General features: G+C 38.2%; 1 protein-coding gene across 4 annotated transcripts in view; it reads right to left on the reverse strand.

Annotated features, from left to right (window-relative positions):
- fstl5 (follistatin-like 5) overlaps window positions 1–24641 on the reverse strand; it is a 201090-nt gene that overhangs the window by 163821 nt on the left and 12628 nt on the right. For all 4 annotated transcript variants that reach the window (XM_085416209.1, XM_085416189.1, XM_085416198.1 and 1 more), the window contains exon 2: window positions 1738–1879. In XM_085416209.1, the coding sequence (XP_085272335.1) occupies window positions 1738–1879 (142 nt within the window). The remainder of the gene's footprint in view (window positions 1–1737; window positions 1880–24641) is intronic.

Here is a 24641-nt window from a genome sequence, read left to right on the forward strand (position 1 = left end):
TTTAAAATGAAACAGCATCAAGCCATTCCCAAGGTAAGATGAGGTAACTCTGGATTATTCACAGGCCCGGATAGAAGTAAGCTCCACTTTTGGATTTTACATTCGCTGCAAAAAGAGGAATGGATTAGACAATATTTTTATTTTTTTCATTTTATTCCAAATGTAACTAGTGCATAAAATAAGCATCTTATCAAGCCCTCAAAAGTAAATCTTATAGATTTAGGCGCCTGGAAGCCACTCTGCCTACTTGTTGATATTTTTGTTCTTAACAATGAGTCTGGGAATTCAGTTCAAAAATCACCACCTATCCCTGAAATCCTTCCTTCCCAAGTGTAAATACAAGCTAAAGCAAATGACATTACATCTGCTTTCCTGGAAACTAGTTCTTCTTGCTCTGCCTCATCCTCGGATATGTAGGATATGGAAAGATACAAATCATATAACTCGCTAGAGAGGTACGTTTTTTGGGGGGATTTTTTTTTAAGTTGCCAGGTCGTGTTAGATGGAATCCATCCCTGTCCATGCAGAGGTGGATGATGGATCATTTGCTGCGCCTCCCTTTGGTATAAAGCACTGCAGTCTGGCAGAAGTGCTATCTCTGCAGTTTATTGGCACCATATTACAAGATGTTTGGGTATTGAAGTTTAAATCGCTTCACTTTCTTAAAATACTCAATTTTCAGATTAGATGTTGCTAGAAAGAATCACAAGTCCCAAATAGCTGATATGTGTAGTCTACATGTTTAGAAAGCATCGCTGTGAAAAAATGTTCTTCAAAGGTCAAAGTGATTTTGACCATTGTGTCGATTCAACAGCTTTGCATCGCTTCCAGCTCCCCACTCAACTATGATACAGCGCAATGACGTTCCTACCATCTGTTCACTCTGACTCCCGCTCTTTCTAACTACCTCTCACCCTACCCGCCCTTTAGTACCACTGTCTTTGCCATTCATTCCACACAGACGTGATTGTAACAGACCGACATAAACAAACATGAAATGTAGCCGGGAGACGAGAGATTTTCTTAAAGTAAAACAAAAAATACCCACAAAGGAAAACAACTTTTTTCTCCTATTGTTGTCACTGCTAATTCTTATCATGGACTGGACTGAAAGAAGTGTTTACTAGCAAACATAATTGCAAAAAGGGGGCTTAGGGGAAATGAGTACTGAAGGACCACAATCTGACTAATGCCTCTTGACAAAACAATTTGTTTTCCTCAACTCTCCATCTGCCAAAACAGTCAATTTCTTTCCTAGTCTGGTTCTAATTGATCCATGCCTGCTGTGTTTTGTAACTGGATCAGACGAGAAAAAATGAGCATGCTACTTATTTTAGAAACTTTTTAAAAAAATATCTTGTTCCTTAAGATGTAGCAAGAAATTAATAAAAGCGGCGGAATTTGCTTTTGGGGCCTGCCCTCTATTACTAAGTCAATAAGCGTTCAATTACATCTTTTACTTAAAACACTCAGCTAAAATGCCATGCCAGCATCTTCTTTCAAAGCTCGTCTTCATCTTTGCTCATCTGTTCCTCACATTAATCTGATGTTGTTTTTGAAATGACAGTCTTCTGGCTCAGAGGGAGGGATAATGATTCATCAAGTGGGCAGAAAAACAACAACCGCAGGAGAGTCATATGATGTAGGAAGACGGTGCCGGTGTAATGAGCTTCATACTTGGCCAAAGCACACAGACCTGTTACGGACAGCATGAAAAAACAGAAAGGCAATCAATACCTTGTGTCGAAATCTCACGACTGGTCGATAGGGCGGTGACCCAAATCCCTCCTTGCTGGGTCTCCCGTTGGTGCCAAGCGCAGCGAGCCCCAACAGCAAAATCGCAGCAGACCACCATCTGGTCGTCTTCATTGGTCTTTTCCTGTCAAAAACCAAACAAGAATGGTGAATGCGTACTCTCCTCCAACACTCTGCAGGTTCAATACTGGTTGGCCAAGACAATACATCAAGCCCACAATAATTAGTGAAGACAATGAGAACCGCAAAACTGTCGCTGATTTAAACTAAAGCTATCAATACGTGGCCCACACTCGGCAGGGAGATTAGATCTCCTTTCAAATCAATTACGGGGAAATAGACGTCATGAGAAAATCAAGATAAAGAAGACAAAGAGCCAATATATTAAGGCAATTAAAGTGAGGGCTTTGGATTAATTAGGCTGAGTGTCTAAGTCAAGCAACTGTGATGAAGTGGAGAGATTACATCTTAAAACAGATTCCTCACAGCTTTGCACAGATGCAGCCTGGAAATATATTTTTTTAAAAAGTGAGAATATTCACTTTTCACCTCCAATTCGACTGCATTTTCAATTATTCATTGGACTGTGTAAAAACAAGTTTGACCTTTGCATGACATGAATTAAACAAAATCACACTTGTGGAGGAAAGGAGGGGGGGAAAAGAAAAAACAAGCCCTGTGGAAATGTCTGTGTCAGTGAAACGGATAGGTTCGAGCAAGTAGCAAGGCACAGGACATCCCCAGAGAAGACGATACGTTAACCACTCCTCTTATACCGCCTTACACGCCTTACACGCTAAACAACTGTTATGTTGAAACCTGCAGTGCATTTGTTCCTTCATATTTTTATCCCTCATCTTTATCTGCATTTACACCCTCGGGTTTTTTTATGCACCTCACTGCAAAGATCTCCTCCATCAGAAGCACTTTATAAATAAATCTGACAAGACTTGACTTGTTTTTTTTCACAGTCAAACACTGAGCTGCACTTTCTAAGACATCCAAAACCATTCTCCAGTGAAGGGAGATGAGTGACAGCAGGATGGTGACCCCGCTTCCTTGTTCTTTGGGGCTGACACTAAGTCAGACAACAATGGTGCTGCTGTGGCAGCTCTGTGGGTCCACGCGCTTTTCACTGGAGGTCAGCAGGTTGCACCAGCAGAGCAGTGTGTCACTGTGATGTGCCGGACAGAGAGGAGATACTGAAACTTTATTTTTGTGACTTTACATGTCTTCAAAAGCCTTCCTCTGTTGCCTGATGCCTGCAGGATTTCTGCTTTGAAATTACTTCCTTTTATTTCAAACCTACTTTTTTTTTGTCATGTGGAGGAGATATAAAGAACTTGGTCTTTTGGTGGAAAACACATTTAATTAAAAATATTTTCAACAGCTGTGTTGTATACTGTAATTCTCTGGCAGATTTTTCAGACTTTTTGTTTCATTGGCCTTTAGAAGAAAAAAAGATCAATGTTCTTTATCGAACTCTGAAACAGCCTTGAATCCTCCTACACAAATTACACCCATCGCCAGCGCCCCTACTAACCAATCCAGTTCTTTTCAAGGTTTGATATACACCTGCCCCCCACCCCACTCCCACCCCAAACAGAGACTTGTCTAACTACAAACAAAAAACTTCTAGACAACATATTCGTATAATCCTGTATGTTAAAGCCTTGGTCTTTAGTGTGGCTACCTTGTGAACAAAGCTTAAGCCTCTGTAAATGAAATGTCGTGCCAGGTCTTCTACCTCAGTGTGTGTCAGTGCAGTAGTGAGGGACAGACATTCAAAGTGCCTCGATAATCGAGTAGGAGGTTTTGTTCGGAACAATGAGTCTAGAAATTCAAAAGATCTATGAACCTGAAAAATAATTGTTAAAATGTTGGTAATGATCAACAGCCTTACTAACCCCCTGCGGACATATTATGGTCCTTTTATGCTATAGGGCATTAATAGTCGCACTCACTTTTTTAATGCGATCATATTCATATTCATTCTCTGTGCGTCGTAACTCTCCAGATCCAGGTAGGAACCCTGCCTGCAGCAGCTGCTGCTCCACTTCTCCGCTAACACAGTCTTTATGCCACACTAGGTGGATTACCATATTTGCTAGCACAATCAATCAACTTCTTTCCGGTATCCCAGTGTTAAATGGGTTATTAATGGACCAGCTTTTGCACAGTGCTGTGTCAGAGACAAAAACATATGCACAGTTTTAAGAAGTTTAACTGCACCATACAGCACAGTTCCTCAGAGACATTAAACTCATTATGATCAGTCACAACTGCGGCATAAGCAAGCACCTTTCCAGTCCTCCTTCTAGTGAATAATCAGTAATCTTTCTTGGAGCTCCAGACAGTTTTAAAACTGTGTTGTCCTATAATTCATTAAAATAACCAGATTTTCTTTTAAAGCCGCTATCACTACAATGAGTGCGTTGATTTGACCATTCACACACAAACAATAACAGCAGCTGAGCTATTAAACAAGTGGGGGAGCACATGTGTCCTTTTTTAAATTAATTTCAAAATAATGCAATTATAAGAACAATATATTCAGCTTCCAGTTCAGTTCAGCCTCCAGTGAGTACCAGACGAATGGGGTACACATCCATGCATTCATCCATCCAACCTGCAGTTGGCAATGTCCTTTTAATCCGTTCAGCTTTGGTGAGCTCGACATAGTGGCACACGAAGGGGTTCTCAACCTGCTGTGGGTTCTGCTTAGATTGGCCCTTCAAACTGCAGCAGCTCTCCAGAACAGAATAAGGACTACCACCATCAGTTCCACTCCAAACAGTAGTTGGAGCTTGCTCAAAGGAGGCATCTGAATAATACTGACCGACCTGGCCAACGAGCCAGGTGGTAAGAAAACCTTGAGCTTGAGAGAAAAGGGGGATTGTCCACATACAAATAGATCGCAGACTCTGTAATTCTTTGGGGAAAATGAAAAATAAATTATGCAGCCTTTAATATACCTGGCCTGAGGGGAAAGAGTAACTAAGTATTCAGTATCTTGCCCACGAATGGACAGGAGGACCAGAGAGGAAAATATTATAACTCAAAGACGTTCAGTGTGCTAAAATTAAAAAAGCAGAACTTCCAAAACAGCCATAAGGTTGAACAAACTAACCCCTTAGAGAAATGAAAAAAGGATATTGAATAATGGTTGCAGAGGGATGACTGGAACCTCAATTTAATAAGCGGAAGATGGATGGATGGATGGATGAAGACAATGCCCTCAATGCAGGAAAATGGCTACTCCCTGCCTATATGCCTATAAGCCCTGCTCAACAAATGAGCCTTGAAGAAAGGAAAGTTCAAAGAAATTTTGAAGTATAAATCATTAATATCAGTTTAAAGATAAAATTACTAAAAACCTATTATATTCTTTATAATAAACTGATGAATTTCATTAATTTTCACTGTGCAATTTATATGTGCCTAAATTTTTCAGCTTACTCAACAATACATTAATGTGGGTTGGTCTTGGTTCAAAATGGGCCTCTGGGTGTAACGCTGCACATAAAAATGATTGTCTGGATGTAGCTCGAGGTAAAGCATCTTTATCACCTCACCTCACAGTTTCTGCATTTTCTTCTTAAAAACAAAACAAAAATCTGATTTAAGTTGGAGTAAATTAAATCTAAATTTTTCTAAATGGCAGGCATAATTTTTTTTTTGATGGAGGGCTAAAACATCTTTGGTATGTACCAATATGTTTTATGTGAAAAAAAAAAACCCAATTAAGAATAAATTAAGAATTTTAGCTCATTTTCAAAAATAAAAAAAATAAACAAATCTCAAAATATGGCAATGGAAATTTAGCAAAATCCCCCAAATATCCCAGGCACAGCAGGGCTGATCTACAACTGTAAGTCTTAGTATGTGAGGGAAAACATGCAATCTTGAGTAAATGCTGCACGTCTTATTTATTTCTCTTGAAAGCACAAGAGACAAAAACAGTCTCAATTCTTTTTCCCAGGATGCCCGAGAGGCTGCCATCATAACTTCGGCATGTGGTTTTAAATCCCCTAGAGCACACCTAAGCTTTGGCATTGACTTTGAAATGAAGTCTACCTATCTCCCACTATGTACACAATGAATCATGCCCTGACAAGCTCACAGACACTTTCCATCTCATTCAGTAGATTTCTGCCATTCATGCACTGGGCAAGTTACCATAAGCGCCCATACAGCTCACCTTACAGATACTTGGCTCTATGTATGCATCACACTGACTGCACCACACTGGGCACTGGCTAGATTTTAATAATGCACATTTTGAAATTTACTGTCAACTGTCATGCATGTGTGGTAACCCATAACTCTGGAAAATAGGAATATATTATTAAAGCGTGCCATACATTTTCCTGACATTATGCATGGTTTCCCCCAAAAGACCTTTACTCAAAAACTCTCCCCATTATTATGAGTAATCTTGGACCAATTCTGACTTATTGCTGATAAGTCTTCAATTTACAGCTTTCTAATTACTGTCAGCTTGTCTCCAGTATAATTAAAGAAAGCCCTTGAGAAATGCAAAACTCTCAATATAGCTGAACATCTACTGTTACCATCCCCAACTTTCTTCTCTCACTGTTTTTAGTCAGACAGCGAAATATAAGCAGTATAGCTCGTGTTACAAAACAAACAAAGAACACAAAGAACAACATAATGCAAAAGTTAAGAGTCTTTCAGTCTTTTGCAAAAGGGCACCAAACCCTGTAGCAGATTGTTTAAAATACTTTTGCACCAAAAGTCACAGCCAACGCTTCCTTCTAACATCTGTTTTGCCCTGCTAATTACAATTTCTTTTTCAATGTTTCTCAGAGCTGCTAAGATTTCTCTAAACCCACATAAAATAAGGTCTGGACCAGAATAACAACATAATGAAATACTGTACACTTGGAGACGTTTTAGGCTCAAATCTCTGAACCAACAACCACGGACAATTTCATCTTTCATCCCTCAATGTAGATCTCCACTTTATCTTTTCAAGCTGTTGTAGCATCTCCCTCTGTATGAGCTGGGATTTGCTGAGCTCTTGTACTGATATATCAGCGAAGTGGCTATAAAGATTGACCCGATATGTCTTTAACCCCATGTGCCTGGTTACAAAATTCAAGAGGTGGATGACAAGTTGAAACTACACCGAAGTGTGGTGCGTGCCAGTTCTGAAGTCACTTTTGGTTCACACAACTGTTCACTAGGGCAACAACAGAGAGAATAGCCAAGGCTTTAACCAGCCTTTACTTTAAAGACATTTTCCAGTCCTATTCTCCTCAAGGCCAAAGTCCTGATTTTATAAAAAATAACTCTGATAAAAACCCCGTTCACTCTGCTTAAAGTCTTGGCTGTTCTATGACGTTACCTTTATTCACATGTAAAAAGACCACTCAGAAAGAAAGTTGCAAATAACATCAGACTAAAGCTCCTTGTTAGCAGACATACTGATGGTAACTTTAACTTTGTATTCAAACTGCCAACTTTCTAGGCAGAGGAGACAGAAGTTAAAACAGACTGTTGCACACAGAGAAAGATAGGATATCATGTAGAGATACACATTTAAAAAATGCTTGTTTTTATCATTAAAGCACACAAGCCTTTTCTGTTAACGCCCACAAATAAAGTCAATGCAAAGGGCCACTTCACCAGATGCTAGAAAGCCCTCCATGTTCAGAAAACAAACTGAACTTGGTTGATAAGGAGGACTCACCAATTTTAATTTTTAAATACTATTGTACAGCTGTTTATTATTCCCCCATAACTTCTGTTTACTACCGACAATAATTCTTTTTTTTTTTTGGTTAATGCTTTGTTTAGGTGTGGGTGTGACAAGGTAATAGCATCATAAACAGTTTAAGTGAAATCGCGGGGTGTGGGTTGCATTTTATTTGAATAATAGTCACAGATGCAATTCAAAGTAATAAGCAATAAAGTAACAAAAAAACAAAGATTACATAAATGTCGGTAATAAATACACATTTGTTTTGATGAAAAATCCTATTCTGCTCTCTTCTCCTCCGGCTTAGTTTCCAAGCCTTCAGATTTATCTGTTCGCTCCTTGTTGGAAACCTGACATTCACAGGGAACCACAGTCTTAAAGCAGCAGCTGGATTCAGTGAATAGCACACAAACCTGAACTCCAGGATGTTTAATAACTTTTGGTTTCTGTTAAGAATGTGCACATGCTGTGAGCATTTTTGACATGACATGCTTTAAGGCTGTGGATTTTCAATTCATTGGTTTTCCTTTGCCATTTGAAACTTACAGCATGCAAGGTTCTGAACCTTTCAACTCCCCTCAGTTACCCGTGAGCTCTCCAAGTGGGAAACAGTAACCCCCTGTTGCACTGCACAGCTCCCAATTGTGAGTGGAGCAAACATCTATGAATAAGGAACAGGGCGATGCTGAAAGAAACATGCATGCTAAGTCAATGGACCGTGGCCAAACAACCACTGAAACACTCCATGAGACTGCTTCGAGGTCAATGTGATGGCTGCTTTTCTCACATTGCATATAAAGACAGGGGGGCAACTCTTCCTGACATTTCAACACTAAATATAAAGATATTTTTAACAGAAGGAGACTTGATAATTCAACATTTTTTCATGGGCGCTAATCAATCAGGAAGATGTTAAAGAAAGAAAATGTTTAAGAAGTTGTTAAGCTTCATGGCGGCAACATCTTTGAAGTGCTAGATATCCAATTTACAAAATACAGCTTAAATCGCACTCTTGGTTTATTTTTACCATTTTGCTGCCACAGAACAAAATGATGACAGACACAAGTGGAAGAAACAACAGAAAAGGGTGTGAGCATGCCTGGCAGATAAAAAAAAAATCTAAATCTGTTGCTGTTATATCAATATTTAAATACCATTTTTTGCAAAACGTGTTTGAAACCTGCCAAGTTTTAAAATTATGATTGAAGTTTTTCATCTTTCTTTCTGTGGCAGATACATTTTGACAGCTATGTCTTTTCTTCTATCCAAGAAGGAAAAAAAAACACTTTTTTGGACTCTTATTTTTCTACTTCGCTGGGCATGCGTGGGGTTTTTTTTGGGTTTTTTTGCTTTATATCAAAGTCATTAAATCATGAAAATTTTAACCACAGGATTCAATAAAATCCTAGCTAAAGCTCAAATGCTTAAAAAAGTCAAAAGTGCTTTTGAATTTTCATGATCACATTTTGATTTATTTAAATGACTTGAATGCAACGTGTCACATCCACTGAAAACAGGAAAAAACACTCCACCACAAAATCCACACTAATATGTTAAAACACAGACTACGAGTGTGCCAGCAGACAGAAAGACACTAATGGGCCACATCATAAAATCAATCTAATCTGAAACAGTTGCCACCTGAATCAACTCAGAATCAACTTTTTGTTTTTGTATAGTAATGAGTATATTTGATGTAGCCATGCAACATTTCTTTAATACTATGAATATTTACCATGCCTTTGAAGTACAAAGCATTGAGTTGATATTTGCCAGTTTTTAATTCAGGTAATTTTGAGGCCTTGTAACTTCAAGTAAACAGGGATAGTTACATGAAAACCACATCGGTTAAAAACTGCAACCAAATGAATTTTAAACTCCAAGTGTCACAATTTCAAGCCGAAACAACATTTTTGTTCAGCATAACTTTTACTGTAACTGCCTTCAACATTAATGCCATAGGAGAGAAAAAACATGGGTACCCTGGATGTTTTATCTCTTTTCTCATCATTCACTTGAGAAAATTTCAGAAAGTGAATTTTGGGTGAACTATTCAAGGTTCATATCAATTTATTTTTCAACTCTGAAAATTCCAGAGTATCGCCTGTACTGAATATCTAAAGGTTCAAAGATGCTAGAAAAAGAAAGCACCTGCTCCACATGTATCCAATAGCAAGCAGAAGTCTTGAGCCACCCCTCATTTCTTTATAATTTGCTAGGAAAATGGAAAACAGGTGTAGCAATTTATTGAAACATGTGCAAACAGTCAGGCAAATAGAGTATAAAGCAAAAAACATGGTTTCTTGTAACTAACTGGAAAGCCAATATTTGGTATGACTACCTTTATTCTCCAACACAGCCTGAACTTTCTTAGGCAAACTTGACTGACAGTGTTCCCCTGTGAGTTTTTCTATCCAGGTACGCTTTTGCTGTATGGCAGTGTGTTTAGTAACATTGTCTTGCTGAAAAATTAAAATCCTGCCAATCAGATGCTTTCCAGAACGTACTGGATAGTGGGTCATTGAGGCCATTTCTGATGAGGCTTTGGTGAACAGTAAATTGATCAACTTAAGTGCCAGACACATCTCTCAGCTCCTGTTTCAGGTCTTTGATGTTTTCCTATTTCTTAAGGACATGACGTTCAGATACTGTTCATCTGCTGTACACAGAACGACTGGAAAGCCTAAAATAACTTTCATCCTCCAGTTATTCCAAATTTTCTAAGCACAGACTCCACATCATGCAAAGATATGTCTGTTTTTTGGCTACCGGTAATATCTCTGAAATTACAAGAAAGGCACGCTCCTTGGAAGTAAAATATGCGAAATTGAGGTGTGGTTCAAAAATCAAGACTGTACTATATGCTCGCACAGAACTATCTTAAACATTAAGTAATTATTTATTTTTTTCGTTAAATTACAATCAACAGTAACATCTTTTAAGAAACACCAAATGCATTTAAGTTTAATACGTTTGAGTTGGTTACGTGTTAAGGCATTGCACAATTTCCACATATGTGGACCTCTACAGGCAGACCACAAGCTGTGTTTGCTGCACCGCTCTCACCATTAAGCATTTCAATAGAGGCAAGCTCGCCAAATCTACAAACACCTTGTACATGGGAAATGTAAGGTTAAAGTTAATGCTTTGCCAAGTAATGCGAAGTATATAAGCTCAGTTCAACTTAAGTGTCCTCGGGCTGTTTTTATCAATGATAAGAACTCCGAGAGAATTAGTCTTGCACTCACAGACAGTAAGGACAAGTAGGTGAACTTCTGGGGACATGTGAAGACAGTTCACCGTCACGTTGACGCTTGCTAACAACCGCAGCGCAGTTACACCGACGTGGTTTTAATGTTATTGTGCTGTCACAGCTCAATGCTGCCTCTGCTGGTGGGAAGCAGATTAACAGCGGGCGTGGTGGGCATCGCTTCTTCTCAGAGCCCCATACTGACTGAGCCGAAGGGGCAAACATTCCACATTTATATTCAAATATGACACACATAGAGCTGAATTAATTTAAACTGTTTTAATTAGAAATGACAAGGCAGGTACTGTATGTGGCCCCATATATATGTAGACTATACTACTAGAATATGCCTGAAGAAAAATTAGGGAAATATAAATATTCACAGACACCAATTACAAATAAATGTATGGTCTTATTCATGAATATGGATTAACTCTAATTATTTTTTGTTCTATTTTTACCTGTGTATTTATCTGAAATTTTATTACCACTGCAGTACAGACCTGCCTTACTGAATTAAGACTGACTAAGAGACGGATTAGGATTAAAATAATATTTAGTATTTGTAAATAAGTTGTAAAAACCATCATTATACATGACTACTGAGACGGTCACCTCTCTGCATGATTTCAGTCATCTGATGTTAAAATATTCAGAACAAAGGACAGATGTTTAGCCATCAGCCAAATGCTGTAACATGCTGTAGTTAATAATGAAACAAGTTTTTTTCCCCCATATTTAAGCAGATCTCAAACATTTGCCTTAAAGATTTCCTGAAATAATGTTTCCCTTTCATTGATTTCAATGAGGTGGTTTTCCTTTTGGAATATCAGGGGTCACACCAAACACTTTTAGAGTTTATAATGTGTCCACAGGTTTATAGTTTATGTTATGCTAATTTATTTTGTCTTTTTTTGTTTTGTTTTGAGGTTGTTTTCAATTGTACAGAATTCAAATGTGCTGTACTGGCTAGAAAAGAAGAGATTGATGAGAAATGCTTCCTTCCTTGTTAAGTACTGCTACAGTATGTAGTGAAACGTGAAATATGGATGACTGAAATTCACAGCCCTCGATTCTTTTCTTGTTATATGTGAAGGCTGCATTGGCTGGCGGGCCACACTTTCAGAGGACTGGCTCTAAGTGAACAAGCTGACCAAATGGCAGCAAAATGCCCCCCACAGCAAAGCACAGTTACCGGATCCCCTTTCTATAGACTTCTAAAACTCTGTTATTTTAAATTGACAGGATAGCCCAAAGTTATATCCCAAGGTCAACAAACATCTTTTTAACTGGGGCAGCATATTGAGTGGAAAACTGGACATTTCTCAACCCCCATTCTTTTTTTTATAGTTAATTTGTAGCGTCTCCTTTCTTCTCCACACAGATAACATGTTATATAACAAGAATAATTCACAGTAAAAACACCTCAAGAGGAGAAGTTTGGCTTATTTAGTAATTTCAGGTCAAATTAAGGTCTCATGTCATTGAGTTTCATTACAAACTGTACATTTTATTCAATATCTTTAACTTTTCTCTGTGTAAAAATGCAAAGATCTTTTTTTTAAATTTTATGTGTGTATTGTCTGCAGGGTCCTGCTCATATATTACACTCCCTAAATGATCCTGTAAATGTGAAAAACAAATGCAAACAAATGTTCTCAATATGCTTGCATTGGAATAAGCACATACATCACCACTGCTTATATTGGCTTATTTTAATTTGGCTAAGAATTATTGTTGATGTAATAGAATTTTCTCATTGGGGTTTCATATTTTGGCTTTCAGGATATAAAATGCTGCATATTATAGACAAAAACACCAAAAAACGTTTTAGACTAGATGAGTAGACTTGCCAAAACATATTGATATTTTAAGCTCCTGAGGTGCATGTTCACAGGAAAATCATTATCTTCAGCAGGGCAATTTCTAGTCAAAATAAAACCCACCTATACAGAGGAGAAATTGGATGGCAGCAGAGGTACTTGCGCCTGATTCAGCTTGCAGCTGATTGCATACTGTATACTGGGACTTGGATGCTCCCAGTTTGCTTGGCAAACCAAGGATTTCCTCCAGAGACTTGTTTGAAATTATTCAGATTGTCAGTGAGGTCACTGGAGTGTAACTTTAGTCAGCAGATAAACGGATTTTCTATCCCCCACACTACTAGACCACCAGCTCCCCTCTTCCACCATATGCTTCAGCTGACACATCCTTGACCCCTGTGAGCAGATCTCTTTAAGCACGCTCAGCAGTATTGCTATGTACAGTTCAGTTTAAGTGGAGCACTACAGTTTGTCTCTGAGATATCTGGAGAACGCTGGAGCATCTGTTGTGTGTTTGCTGCCCAAGCACATTGCCGAAGCATGTCTTATGTGGCAGAATTATCGTGCCACTTCTCATATACTCTATGCTCATACTCATACATTCCCAACACCACTGTCTACTGATAAAGGACTCCTTCAAGTTCAAAGCACGTCCAAAACCACAGGCAACACTCTTTGCCCAAGGGTAGTGCTTCTGTTTATTCCTTGTTCTTCCCTTACAAATACTGAAAATGCTCTGCCAATCTCTCAGATAGAGGACTTCCTACAACAAAGGAACAGAGGACTCATTCTGAATGTCATACATGCCTAAATGGGTATCTCATATGGTATTCATGCTATGCCCCTGCATGGTGTCTGTATGAATCTTTTTTTTTTTTAATTTCTTACATCTTTTGACTGCTTTGTTATTGTTTTGGTGCATCAAGAAAATGTTAGCCGCCTCTGTAGTCCATGCATTTATCATGTGCATGAAAATGAAACAGTTGGGGTTTGAAAGGGACATGCTGAAAATGTTTTGCATAGGGCAAAAACAAGCTTTTCACTTAGGTTTTCTAATGGTTATACGGGGGTACGAATTCTAACAACTCAAACAGACAATATTTCCTTCTGCAGGACTTGCAGTCAGTGAGTCAGTTAATAAATGGCAAAGTGGGTTCATAAAAAGGGGCAGCACTTGCCTAGAGGTTAGAGGAGCTGGCTGGTGAATATAAGTTTATATCCTGAGACGAACTTAAAGAAATGGGATTTTGAAGAAACAGGACAAAAATCTCCCCTCCAGAAAATATTGTTGAGATCCACCCCGGGCAATGTACTCAGTCCCAGCCAGGTATCTACTGTGAAACTACAAACTGGTCAGCAGAATCAACAAGAGAGTAATTTCCCTCTGTAAAAAGATGAAAATATTACATTTGACCTTTATTTTATTGGGAAAGGTTGAGATTTGTGCCTTCATATTAAGGTTTTTATTTCACAAGTCTCATATTTCCCAGCATAGGCTTGCATGCTATAACCTGAGCATGTATAGTATACTGGCTCCAAATCATAAATTAAAACTAAGATATGTGTCAATGGCAAAGCGTCGGGATTTGATTTTATATGAATCTTTCAAAAATGATAACATTGCCGAAAGCTTTAAACAATCCTCAGGTCACTTCCAGCAGTGATCCCAGGACTCTGTTCACTTCCAGCCAGTGCAAATCAAAGCCTTTAATTACCACACTGATAAGAGGCTTGCGCTGGAGTTTCATTTATGGAGCGGATAAATGTGGGATTGTTTATAATTAATTTCCAGAACAGTTGCCAACCTTTTCAGTGTATTTCCTGAAATTTCCACCGAGTCCACACTAGACAAATTTCCACTTTCTTTGCAAAACATAAGTGTTATCAGCCCCCTATGAATTAGAAGTCCACAGTCATGCGCTAACTTCTATTTATTATCATTTCATGCACAGGATTCAGTCTTCAAGGGTGCTTTCATTATGCATACCAAGACAGCAAGACAGTGCCTAGTGTTTGTTTGTTTTGTTCATTTGTTGTCAAATATTGCTAATTAAACGTTGACAGAATAAAGCCAATTCATGCATGGTCATCACCGTGAACATCACCATGCACATCGAGTTTGATTCATTTTCACTCAATTTTGACATCAACAGATGTTAAGATTTCCTCAACGCTAGTTTTAGGATTTTGATTTAGAAGCAGAGCTTCTTTTATTATTATTTTATTTTCATTATTATCATTAATATTTACTATTCGTTTTTAGAAAAGTGCTATGGAAAACTAAAGAAGGCAACCGAGCCTACAGGTGTAGATTTCACTGGGTACACAGGAGGAATATCTTCCTCAATGGCTACAGCACATATAACAAAAATATGGCAAAAGCAGCAACATTAGGAAATAAAAAACATAATGACATTTATCAGTGAGGCAAAAGTTAAAGGAGGAAGCTGAGAGCGCTGTGTGAGTTTGTAGTGTAGTTTGCCAAAATTGCTTGTTCTTGTTGTTGCAAATCAGCCTTAATAACATAGCTGACATGTACGTGATTCCTCAATAATCATCCCAAAACACAGACATGTGTGACATAATTGGAGTTTCGAACATCAGTGTAAATGTTGCTGGACTACAGGTGGCACATGCACATTAAAGCAAGTAGAAGCCTGATATCAAACAGAACACTCTGATGTTTGAAATCAGACAAACACAAAGGAGGACAGAAGAACAAATTATGTCTGTACGTGTGTTGACATAGAGAGGATAATAATATCAGAAAAAACAAGCATAATTGAGCATAATTGTTTGAGAGCAATACAGAATGCCAGAGAACCTTATTGTAACGTATTCTGGTATATTTTGAATTGTTAGTAAGCTTTTCGTTGTTTTTTCCTTTGAAGACATTTTCACTACTAACTAAGGTTGAAAGGGTAGAAAAAATCCGCTAGTGTGGGAAATTATGTGTCTGAAGGTCAAAATGTCCTTGGGGAGGACCCCCCCCCCCCCCCCCCGAACACAGCATAATGCAGCATGAAAACCCATGCTCTTTATTGGATCTATATTAAGCTGGAATCGTTTTTCCAAACTACTTTTTCCAGCATTAAAGACCTAAAATTCCACTTTTTTTGGTTATTTTACATCTTTAGTCCTTGTAGTTGCTCACAGTCTTTTATCGCTGTGCAGTTAAACATAACTGCAGTGCTGATCTGCTTGCACAGTCTTTTGGCAGGAACCTGGAGAGCTACATAATCACAGTTGTAGAAATTTGGCACTGCAATGCCGGAGATCACTTGTCTTTTAAAATTTCTGGCCCATGCTGTTGCCTTTTTTTTATCTTTGACTTTCTCTTGATGAAGTTTTAGTTTTTGTACTTTTGTGCTCTTTTATCTATAAAGTCATGGTGAGATTTGCTGTTCATGATAACTGCTCTGCTTCTCTTTTTACTGCAAGCTTTTATAGCACCTGGAAACATAAAGCATACTTCCTGTGAGCATTTTTTATACTTGAAGAAAAGTACTAAAACAAACAGATGTTTATAAAATCAAATATGAATATGAATGGAATATCTTTTCGAATCAGCCTTCTGTGATATTAATAAGCAGCACTGTGTTAAGGAGGATCCTGTCCAAGAGTAAGGAAAGTTTCTTGAAGTTGGTCCTTCCTGCAGAAATGTTGATGCCTCTAAGGTAATACTTAGAAGGTAGAACTGGCCACATGCAAGTCTAGGGTTACAAGCTGTGTATCATACTCAGTGCTCAAAAACCACTGAGCACAGGTGAGGCAAATTATTATTCCATTGTGCTGTCTCATGCTCTAAGGGGACTATTTACAAGTGTGTATATATATATAAAAAAATAATATAAAATATCTGAATAATAATATCTGGAAAAGATTCCTTAAATATATATATTATTGATTTGACAACCCATCCATGCTGTCTTGTCTCAGAAGGATGTGGCAACAAGAACCCTCTTGTCATTTATCCAGAATTAGGTGGTTAGATGCCACCTCCTGACAAAACCATCATTGTGTAATCACTGGCCATTCATCTCAAATGACATGGTGACAGATGTGTTGGTGAGAGGATATGCAGCGTCTTTTTGCTATGAGAGCACTTCCTCTGCAGATTCCCAGCTGTGCTGGCAGCTGTATCTGCTGACAGCTAACATGGATTCTGGTTTGTGTGCGGCCTCTAATTTCCCTGTGATCTCCATATTTGGAAGATAATTTTGTATTCAATATATTTAACTCATGTTTCTACACAGAGCCGGTCATGCGTGACCTTTCGTTATGCTGATGTCACTAACACTTTTTTGACTGACTGAGACTTAAAGAGTGAAAAATATGTGTCGGTGGCACCTGAGGAGTTGTAATAAGGTCCTCTGGGCTTTCTTTGTGTTTAGATTCAGGAAGAAAGAGCATTTTATGACAGATTAACTAACCCAAGCTCACCTTTAAGCCACCTCTTTGACAGCAGCCTACTGTTTAAACGGGTAAAATGCCATTGGACTTCATTAACTGTATGGTGGTTTTTGCTATTCACAGCATGATAATGAGAAGAAATACTAGCCACAATGTGAGAAAATAGTTGAAAAGGGCTCTTTTTAAAAAAAAGAAAAGAAAAAAAAGAAAAGCATGCCTCTGCTTTATTTCTTTCATTTTATCTAAGGAGCAATTTTCAGAAAGGGGGGATTTCTTTGTGGAGCTTAAATTGAGTCCTACTAGTTGAGCCAAATCTAAAAAAGGCTGAGGCCCAAACCTGGCACAGCCTTAATAATCATCCCTCAGATATTCTGGATCACGTCCAAATAGGAGGCAATTTAGCTGCCGTAATCACCATGATATATTAAATATGACCAGTTATGCTAATGGACTAATTCATTAAGCTAATTAATGCACTAATTTGTGTACATTTCATGTTAGTGTTATTGTCATTTTATAATTTGTAGGTGTTAATATCAGCTCTGTAGGCAGTGAAGAATTGAACAAATTTGACAAAAATGCAGTTTTCTATATTAATATGCAAATGTATGCAGTTATGCACTCAAAAATTAATCACATCACTCACTGATCTGCAGTTTGAATATAAGGTATGACAAACAGAAACCATGTGCATGATTACGCACCATGTGTTGGCAGGAGGTCAAAATACCCTGACAGTGAAGAAATGCAGGATGGAGTAGAGGATGGGTCAGCTTACTCAACAATTAATTAACATCACCTAGAGGATCTTTACAAAAAGCTTTCATCTTCACACATTTGGCTCGGTTGTGTGCATCAGCCTGTTATAACCTTTTTTTGCAAGAAAGGAAAATCTTTTATAAAAGGACATCCAAGCCCATTTCAAACAACTGTAACATTTAAATATGAAGCAGAAGACAGATATTTATTTGTTAAATCTCCATATACAATATACGCTACAAATCTTTTTCTTGATTTTGGAGTTAAGTGTCATGGATAGAATATCATTAGCACAGCCTTCTCTCTTGATTTGCAAAACACTCAGCTCTTACCCACAACTAAAGTAAAAGAAGTCTTCCATTTTGACTGTCCATGCTTAAGACATCCAGTGGCCTCTACTACATTGTTACGCAGCCTCCCACCTGGAAGGGGTCTAATACGACCACTACCAAACAGCATGGTGCTAACAACCAACAAGATGTGCTTAAAACAATATGTTGAATGCCCTTTAAATGTAGTTAGCATTGTCACCTCACAGCAAGATGGTCCTGGGTTCGAATGTTGCTGTAGAGAGGTGGAGTGGTCTTCCAGTGCATGCATGGGTGTTCTTTTGGTAGCCTACTTTGGCTTCCCTCCACAGTCCAAGGACATGGATATTAGGCTAATTAGTGATTCTTAACTGACATGAATATAAATGTGAATTGCTGCTTATCTTTCTGTGCACCCTCACAGGACTGGCAACCTGTCCAGGGTGTATCCTGCATGGATAACTTGTTAAGTAAATGGATGGATAATAGGGAAAACAAATCAATAATTTAAGGCAAGTTGTAGCATGTAAGCCACTGAATGTGGTGTAGCATTATTGTTTTTAATAGATAGGAACCACAACATAACCTGTACACTGTAGAAAATTGATCATACATCATCAACACTGTGTGCAGTGGTTGCAAAGGTGATTACACCTTTAGGCATTTGCTGTGGTACTATCCTTGAGTTAAGCACCTTTAAATGGATATTACTGAAAAACTGTCATGTTTTCTCAATAGAGATATCAAACCTTGACCAGAGACATATAGTAGATATGAAAATGTCACTGATCCAAACATGGATTTATCACTGATATTTTTCTTTTATCAACTAAAAGGATAATTTTAATGAACTGCAAATAACATAAACACATTCTTTCAGTATGAATAACTGGCAAAATGACTTCATGGACTTGTTATCAAAGGAACAGGCAATTGCAATTCTGCAGGATGAAGAGGAGTAGGAAGAGTTTATTGGACCGTGGAACTTTATTAAATCTTGTTTGGGTTTTTTTTGTTTGTTTGTTTTGTAGATATCATATCAGTGTTGGTCAAGTTACTTGAAAAAAGTAATCAGTAACTAATTACTGATTACTTCCCCAAAAAAGTAATCCCGTTACTTTACTGATTACTTATTTTCAAAAGTAATTAATTACTTAGTTACTTAGTTACTTTTTAAAAACACGATTTACAACCTGAAGAGGTGATAAAGCGATAGATCTTTCAGCCCAATTCTACTTTTTCTACATAATCCATCATACAAAATGTAATCAAATGGAAAAGTATCTTTTTTTAAACTTGTTTTATCAGTTTTAATCTTTTAACTTTATGCATCAAGCAAAAATTTAATGATATGCAACATTCTCTGACTTGAATAAATTAGTTTAACATTTAAACCTATTTTCTACACATTCCAGCACATAAAATAAAATATTTTTTGTGTTTACACTCACTCTTTCAAATAGATGCAAGTAAAACACAGCAGAAAATAAATAAAGTCAAAGACTCAGCGGTCCTGTTGCTCTATTTTCACCTGTAAAGCAGGACTACGGTAGGCGGAGGTTTACCCTGGTGCAGGTGTGCCGCGGTCAGTTGAAGAATCCACGAGTTTCTCTGTGAATTTCTCATTACGTCGTTGCGCACTCGGTGCTTGCTTGGAAGTTTAGGGGGTTTTTCGCTGTAAAAAGAAGTTTTCTTCCCACGCACGATGGACGCTAATGTTTTTGTCACTTTTTATGGAATCAAACTCAAAGTAAGGTCAGTACTTCCACGCTTTAAACGCTCCACGCTCATACTCTCTCCCACAATCGATATGTGATCCATTGTTGATCTGCACACAGCTGTTGTCACTAATGGCGCACTCGCTTACATCACGGTCGTGAGACATTCTCGCAAAAAATCACGGTTTTAGTAACGCAGTAACACAGCTTTCCTACGGGAAAGTAACGGTAATCTAATTACCGTTTTTGCAATAGTAATCCCTTACTTTACTCGTTACTTGAAAAAAGTAATCAGATTACAGTAACGCGCCCATCTCTGTATCATATTGTTGAGTCTGTTTTATATTCCACTCTCATTCCTCGTTTTTTTTTCTGTTATTGTAAAGGCTGTCTATTTTTTTACTAATACAAATCTTCCAGTTAAATATGTTCAACCACAAAAAAGGAAAGAAAAACAGAAAAAGACAAAACAAGATAAAGCAAAAAACACTACAGAGTATGACTGACTGAGTGACATATTCTTACCTCATTACCCACCACTAAGGTGAACTTCACTCCCATTTTGTGCTCGCTGGGCTGATGGTGAGTAGTAGATAAAAACTGTGCTTACTCAGGGCAGCTCTCAGGTGTGACTGTGTGTTATGAAGCATGCTGCTGATTTCATGCTCAGCTCAACCTAGCTTCAAGAAGTCTACTACCAGCCTCTGACTATATATACTTGATAGAATAATTATCGAACTGGCAAACAATGTTTACGTTTTGAGCACTTAACTGCTAATAATTCCAGATAGCATGACTTGTGAATGGAACGCGGGGTTGAAAAAGCACTCAGCCACCACTACGGCAGTCATGATGGTGCCAAATAGAAATTAAACTCCCAACCTACAATTAAAACTGACAGTTGAAATCTCCCGAACAGCTAGCTGAGTGCAGCTGAGATTGTTTTGTCAAGTGCTGCTTTCAAGGTCAACAAGTGATTTTGAATCTAAACTCTTGAGTCAATGTGGAAAAGAATTCCCTACAGAATAAAAAAAAAAAAATTAAACATAACATCAGTCATGACACCTGATGAAGATTTGGTCACATGATCAAAAGCTCTGTGCTCTTGTAGCTTTTGCTAATCAGCAGTCCCCCCCCCCCCCCCCCCCCACCCCCAAATTAACTGACTAACAATCCAGAAAAAATATGCTACTCTTAGTTGCTACAGAGAATTTTAGCAATTTAATCTAAAAACAACTTTTCTGTTATATGATTTGGTAATTTCCAGCAGCAGCTGCACTCACTGCTTAGGGCCAAACAAGAGGCTGACAAATTTAGGCGGTGAACATGGTTTCTCTTTTCACACGGTAATATCGAGTGAATCAGATCATGACATCAAAAGTTGCCCTTTTTTCACATGTACAGTAGCACGCAGCAGGGGAGAATGCTCTTCACATGTTTTCTCTACTGAAAATACTTTGGTTTAGGTGATGGCTCTGCCTGTATGAAGCATGCAGGAGGCCGTGACATCCACCCACTAACTGTGAATTTATTTTACACTTGTTCTGTTCTTACATACGCGCAATCAAAAAATTGCACAAGGGAGCCGGCAGGTTAAAGGTCATTTCAATCTGACTATTTGCATTTTCACATGTGCGACTGTTAGGTTTAGAAAAGCACATGTGTGAGAATAGCTACCCCTTGTTGCTTCTTGTATACATATGAATTATTCACTAACACATTAGGTATAGCAGCCCAAGTATATGATAATAACATTTCAATTTGTTACAGTGCCCTTGGGTGAACAAAAATGAATAAATGCAAGATTAAATGCATTAAACTGCAGCACAAAAAGACTTCAAAGAGACTTGTATCATCATTCAAAACCCCTCCATCAATCAAATCTCAGTCGCTACATTTACAAGCCTCTGAGTTCGCTGCCAAACTAAGTTCAAAGCGGCTTCAAAGAAGAAACTTCCCGTCTACAGCCTTCCTTCTCAACTCCGTAGGAAGCCACTGGTCCGATATCCCCGACTCATTAGACAGGGCAATGACTCCAAATGCCAAGCAGATAACAGGAGTGTGTTCCTGTGCCACCGGATGACAGATAAAGACGGAGATGGATCCTTGTGTAAATTTGTTGGCTGCATGTTGTGATGACATAATTCATCACCCACCATCCATTTTATGAGGCTGTTATCCATTTCATTCAGATATTATCCATACACATAAACTGTGATAACACTGTGCTTTGAACTTACGCTGGCGTATTGTGTCTTCTCACTAAATCCTCCAAGCACCACACGTTTACCACGGATGGAGGAATGTCAGAAATGCTTGCGGGCTATGCTTACATTGAGCTGTGTGCAAGCGATGAGATGAGTTGATTCCTCTGCAGACCTGCGTGTGAATGCATTTCCACGCCCAAATCTCTTATTAATATTAAACTTATACTCATCATTTCACTGTCACTGTCATACAAGCAATTCATATTTTGCATGTTTGGAGTATTTAGCGAATGTGAGAACATGTGAGCCAGAGAGGATGGAGATAGAGGATGAGAAAAAGTTATTTTTCTGCCCTGGTAGTGACTGCAGAGCCTGAGAGCTAAATCACTTTCAAAGTTAATCTGCTATAAATCCTGGCAGGCAGTCCAAATCTGGGCAGAGAAACTTTTGAAATCAAATGTGGAATTTCAATGATCCTCACACTCAGAAAGTAGGTACTTCAAGAGAAAATTCAAGAGAAACATAGCAGGTAGATTCCCTCCTTGAGAACACTGGCATCTCATTTGACTCTGCTTATGAGTCTTACTTTGCATTAGGCGTATGAAAAGAGTCCTGTTGGAATCACAGAGAAGCCAAATGTGTGATATTGGTACATAGGAGAACAGATTTACAGCAGTTAAAACATTAAGGAAGTTGTGAGGGTAAGTAGAGTTCAGCTGGTCAATCACTGGAACGCTAATGAGCCTCTCATGTGCTTCTTACTTGGCTGCCTGCTTTGTTCTCTGCAGGACTGTAAATGTTTTGTGTGGGCTGTGGGCTTCCAGTGATCGCTGAGACTGACTGAGTGATCCTGCAGGCACTCAAACTGTTTTTTTTCCTTTCCTCAAACAGGGTGTGCAATTTTGCTGTCCAGATAGAGACACAAAGATTTTTCATAGATATAAAATACAGTACAAATGTATGGGAAACACTTCAATTTTCCTCTCGCTTATTCCAAAAACAGAAAACACTGGACACAAATGAACTAAGCTCACTCAATATTTTCTAAAATGTATTGTTGGGTGTTTTCACATTAAAACAAAAAACAAAAACAAGCAAACAAAAAATTGCAACTATTTTCCTCAGAAAAATGTATTATTATAAAACAGTGTTATCAGAAAGGTTGGTGGGACTGTGCAAGTAGTTCCACTAACATCCTCAGTATAAAAAGTAGTTGAGTAATTGCAGAGTAACTTGTCTAATTTCTTTAACTTAAATATTAACAATCCCATGAGTCCTTGCTCTCTCCACGTTCATATTGCCAACAGGCACTCAGGGATAAAAAGTGAAGTCATTGAGAAAGAGTTAAATACTGCATTTCTTCTAATGGCCACTTGAGGCAGTCTCTCAAAAATGTCAAACTTTACACACACACACAACCCCGTTCAGCTATCATAGTGAGGACCTTCATTGACATAATGCTTTCCCTAGCCCCTTACCCTAACCAAAAATGAATGCCTAACCCTAAACCTAAACATAACCCTGATACTAAAACCACATTTTGAGCCTCAAAAATGACTTCAAATTTGTGAGGACCGGGTTTGTGTGTCCTCACAAGTGACTGTTGGTTCTCACAAGTACAGTAGAATGCAGATTTCGGTCCTCACAAAGATAGCTAGACAGGAACACACACACACACACACACACAGACATACACACACACACACATAAAAAAAAAACCTGAATATATAGCTTCACAAATCGGTGGTGGACATCAAAGGCTACGTCCATCATTTATATATAGTTTAATTTAATATGTTTCATTAATCATAAATTAATCAAACAGAATTAAAGGCAAGAAGAACAACCTCAGTGCAATTTGCATTTACATTGCTGTCTGCCTATGCAAGCAGTTTATAGCTGTCTAACCTGATCTAACCAGATACTAGGGAGGCATTTATGATACAGACCTGGGAGTTTGGCAAAAAGTAAATAAATGTAATTCCCTAAATATCAAATAGTCCTCATTTATATTTCTTGTAATAGTAAATATTTTAATGTTTATGACTTCATCTGAAGTAGGCAAATGTTATCTGTTGATGAAGAAGAATCAAAGCCCCCTCTACTTTATAGGGAAGAAACTAAAAAACAAAACTTTTTAAATTTCTGTCAGGGCTCTGTGTGCAGGCGGATGGAGAGGAGGATCCAAATGCGAGACTTGGACACTGAATACAACTCAAAACCTCAGCTTTATTGCTGGCATGAAGACAAAACATGAAGTGAACACTGAATACTGAGAACAGAAACACACAGGCATAATCTGATGGTACAACGCAACAATGAGCAAGGACAAACACAGGGCTAAAATACACAGGGACGTAATCAGGGAATGGAAAACAGGAGGGAGAAATTAGACTAACGAGACAGGGGAGCAGTAAAACTGAACACACTGACAACAGACAGAAACATGAACCTTCAAAGTAAAACAGGAAACACGACTTTCCTAGGACACTGACTTGACGGAGTGAGACAGACTAGACACTGAACTAAACCGGCGATAATAACAAAATACAACCCGAACCTTAATCATAATGCAGAAACATACCAGAATAACTGATTCATCATAAAAACCAACAAAGCACCAGAGAAACATAAATAAACCAAACATAACAACTCAAAATACTGGGTCAAACTGACCCAGAAC

The sequence above is a fragment of the Rhamphochromis longiceps genome, linkage group LG2 (assembly GCF_057381845.1).
Source record: "Rhamphochromis longiceps isolate RC_006_pf linkage group LG2, R_longiceps_female_GT1.1, whole genome shotgun sequence".
NCBI lineage: Eukaryota > Metazoa > Chordata > Actinopteri > Cichliformes > Cichlidae > Rhamphochromis > Rhamphochromis longiceps.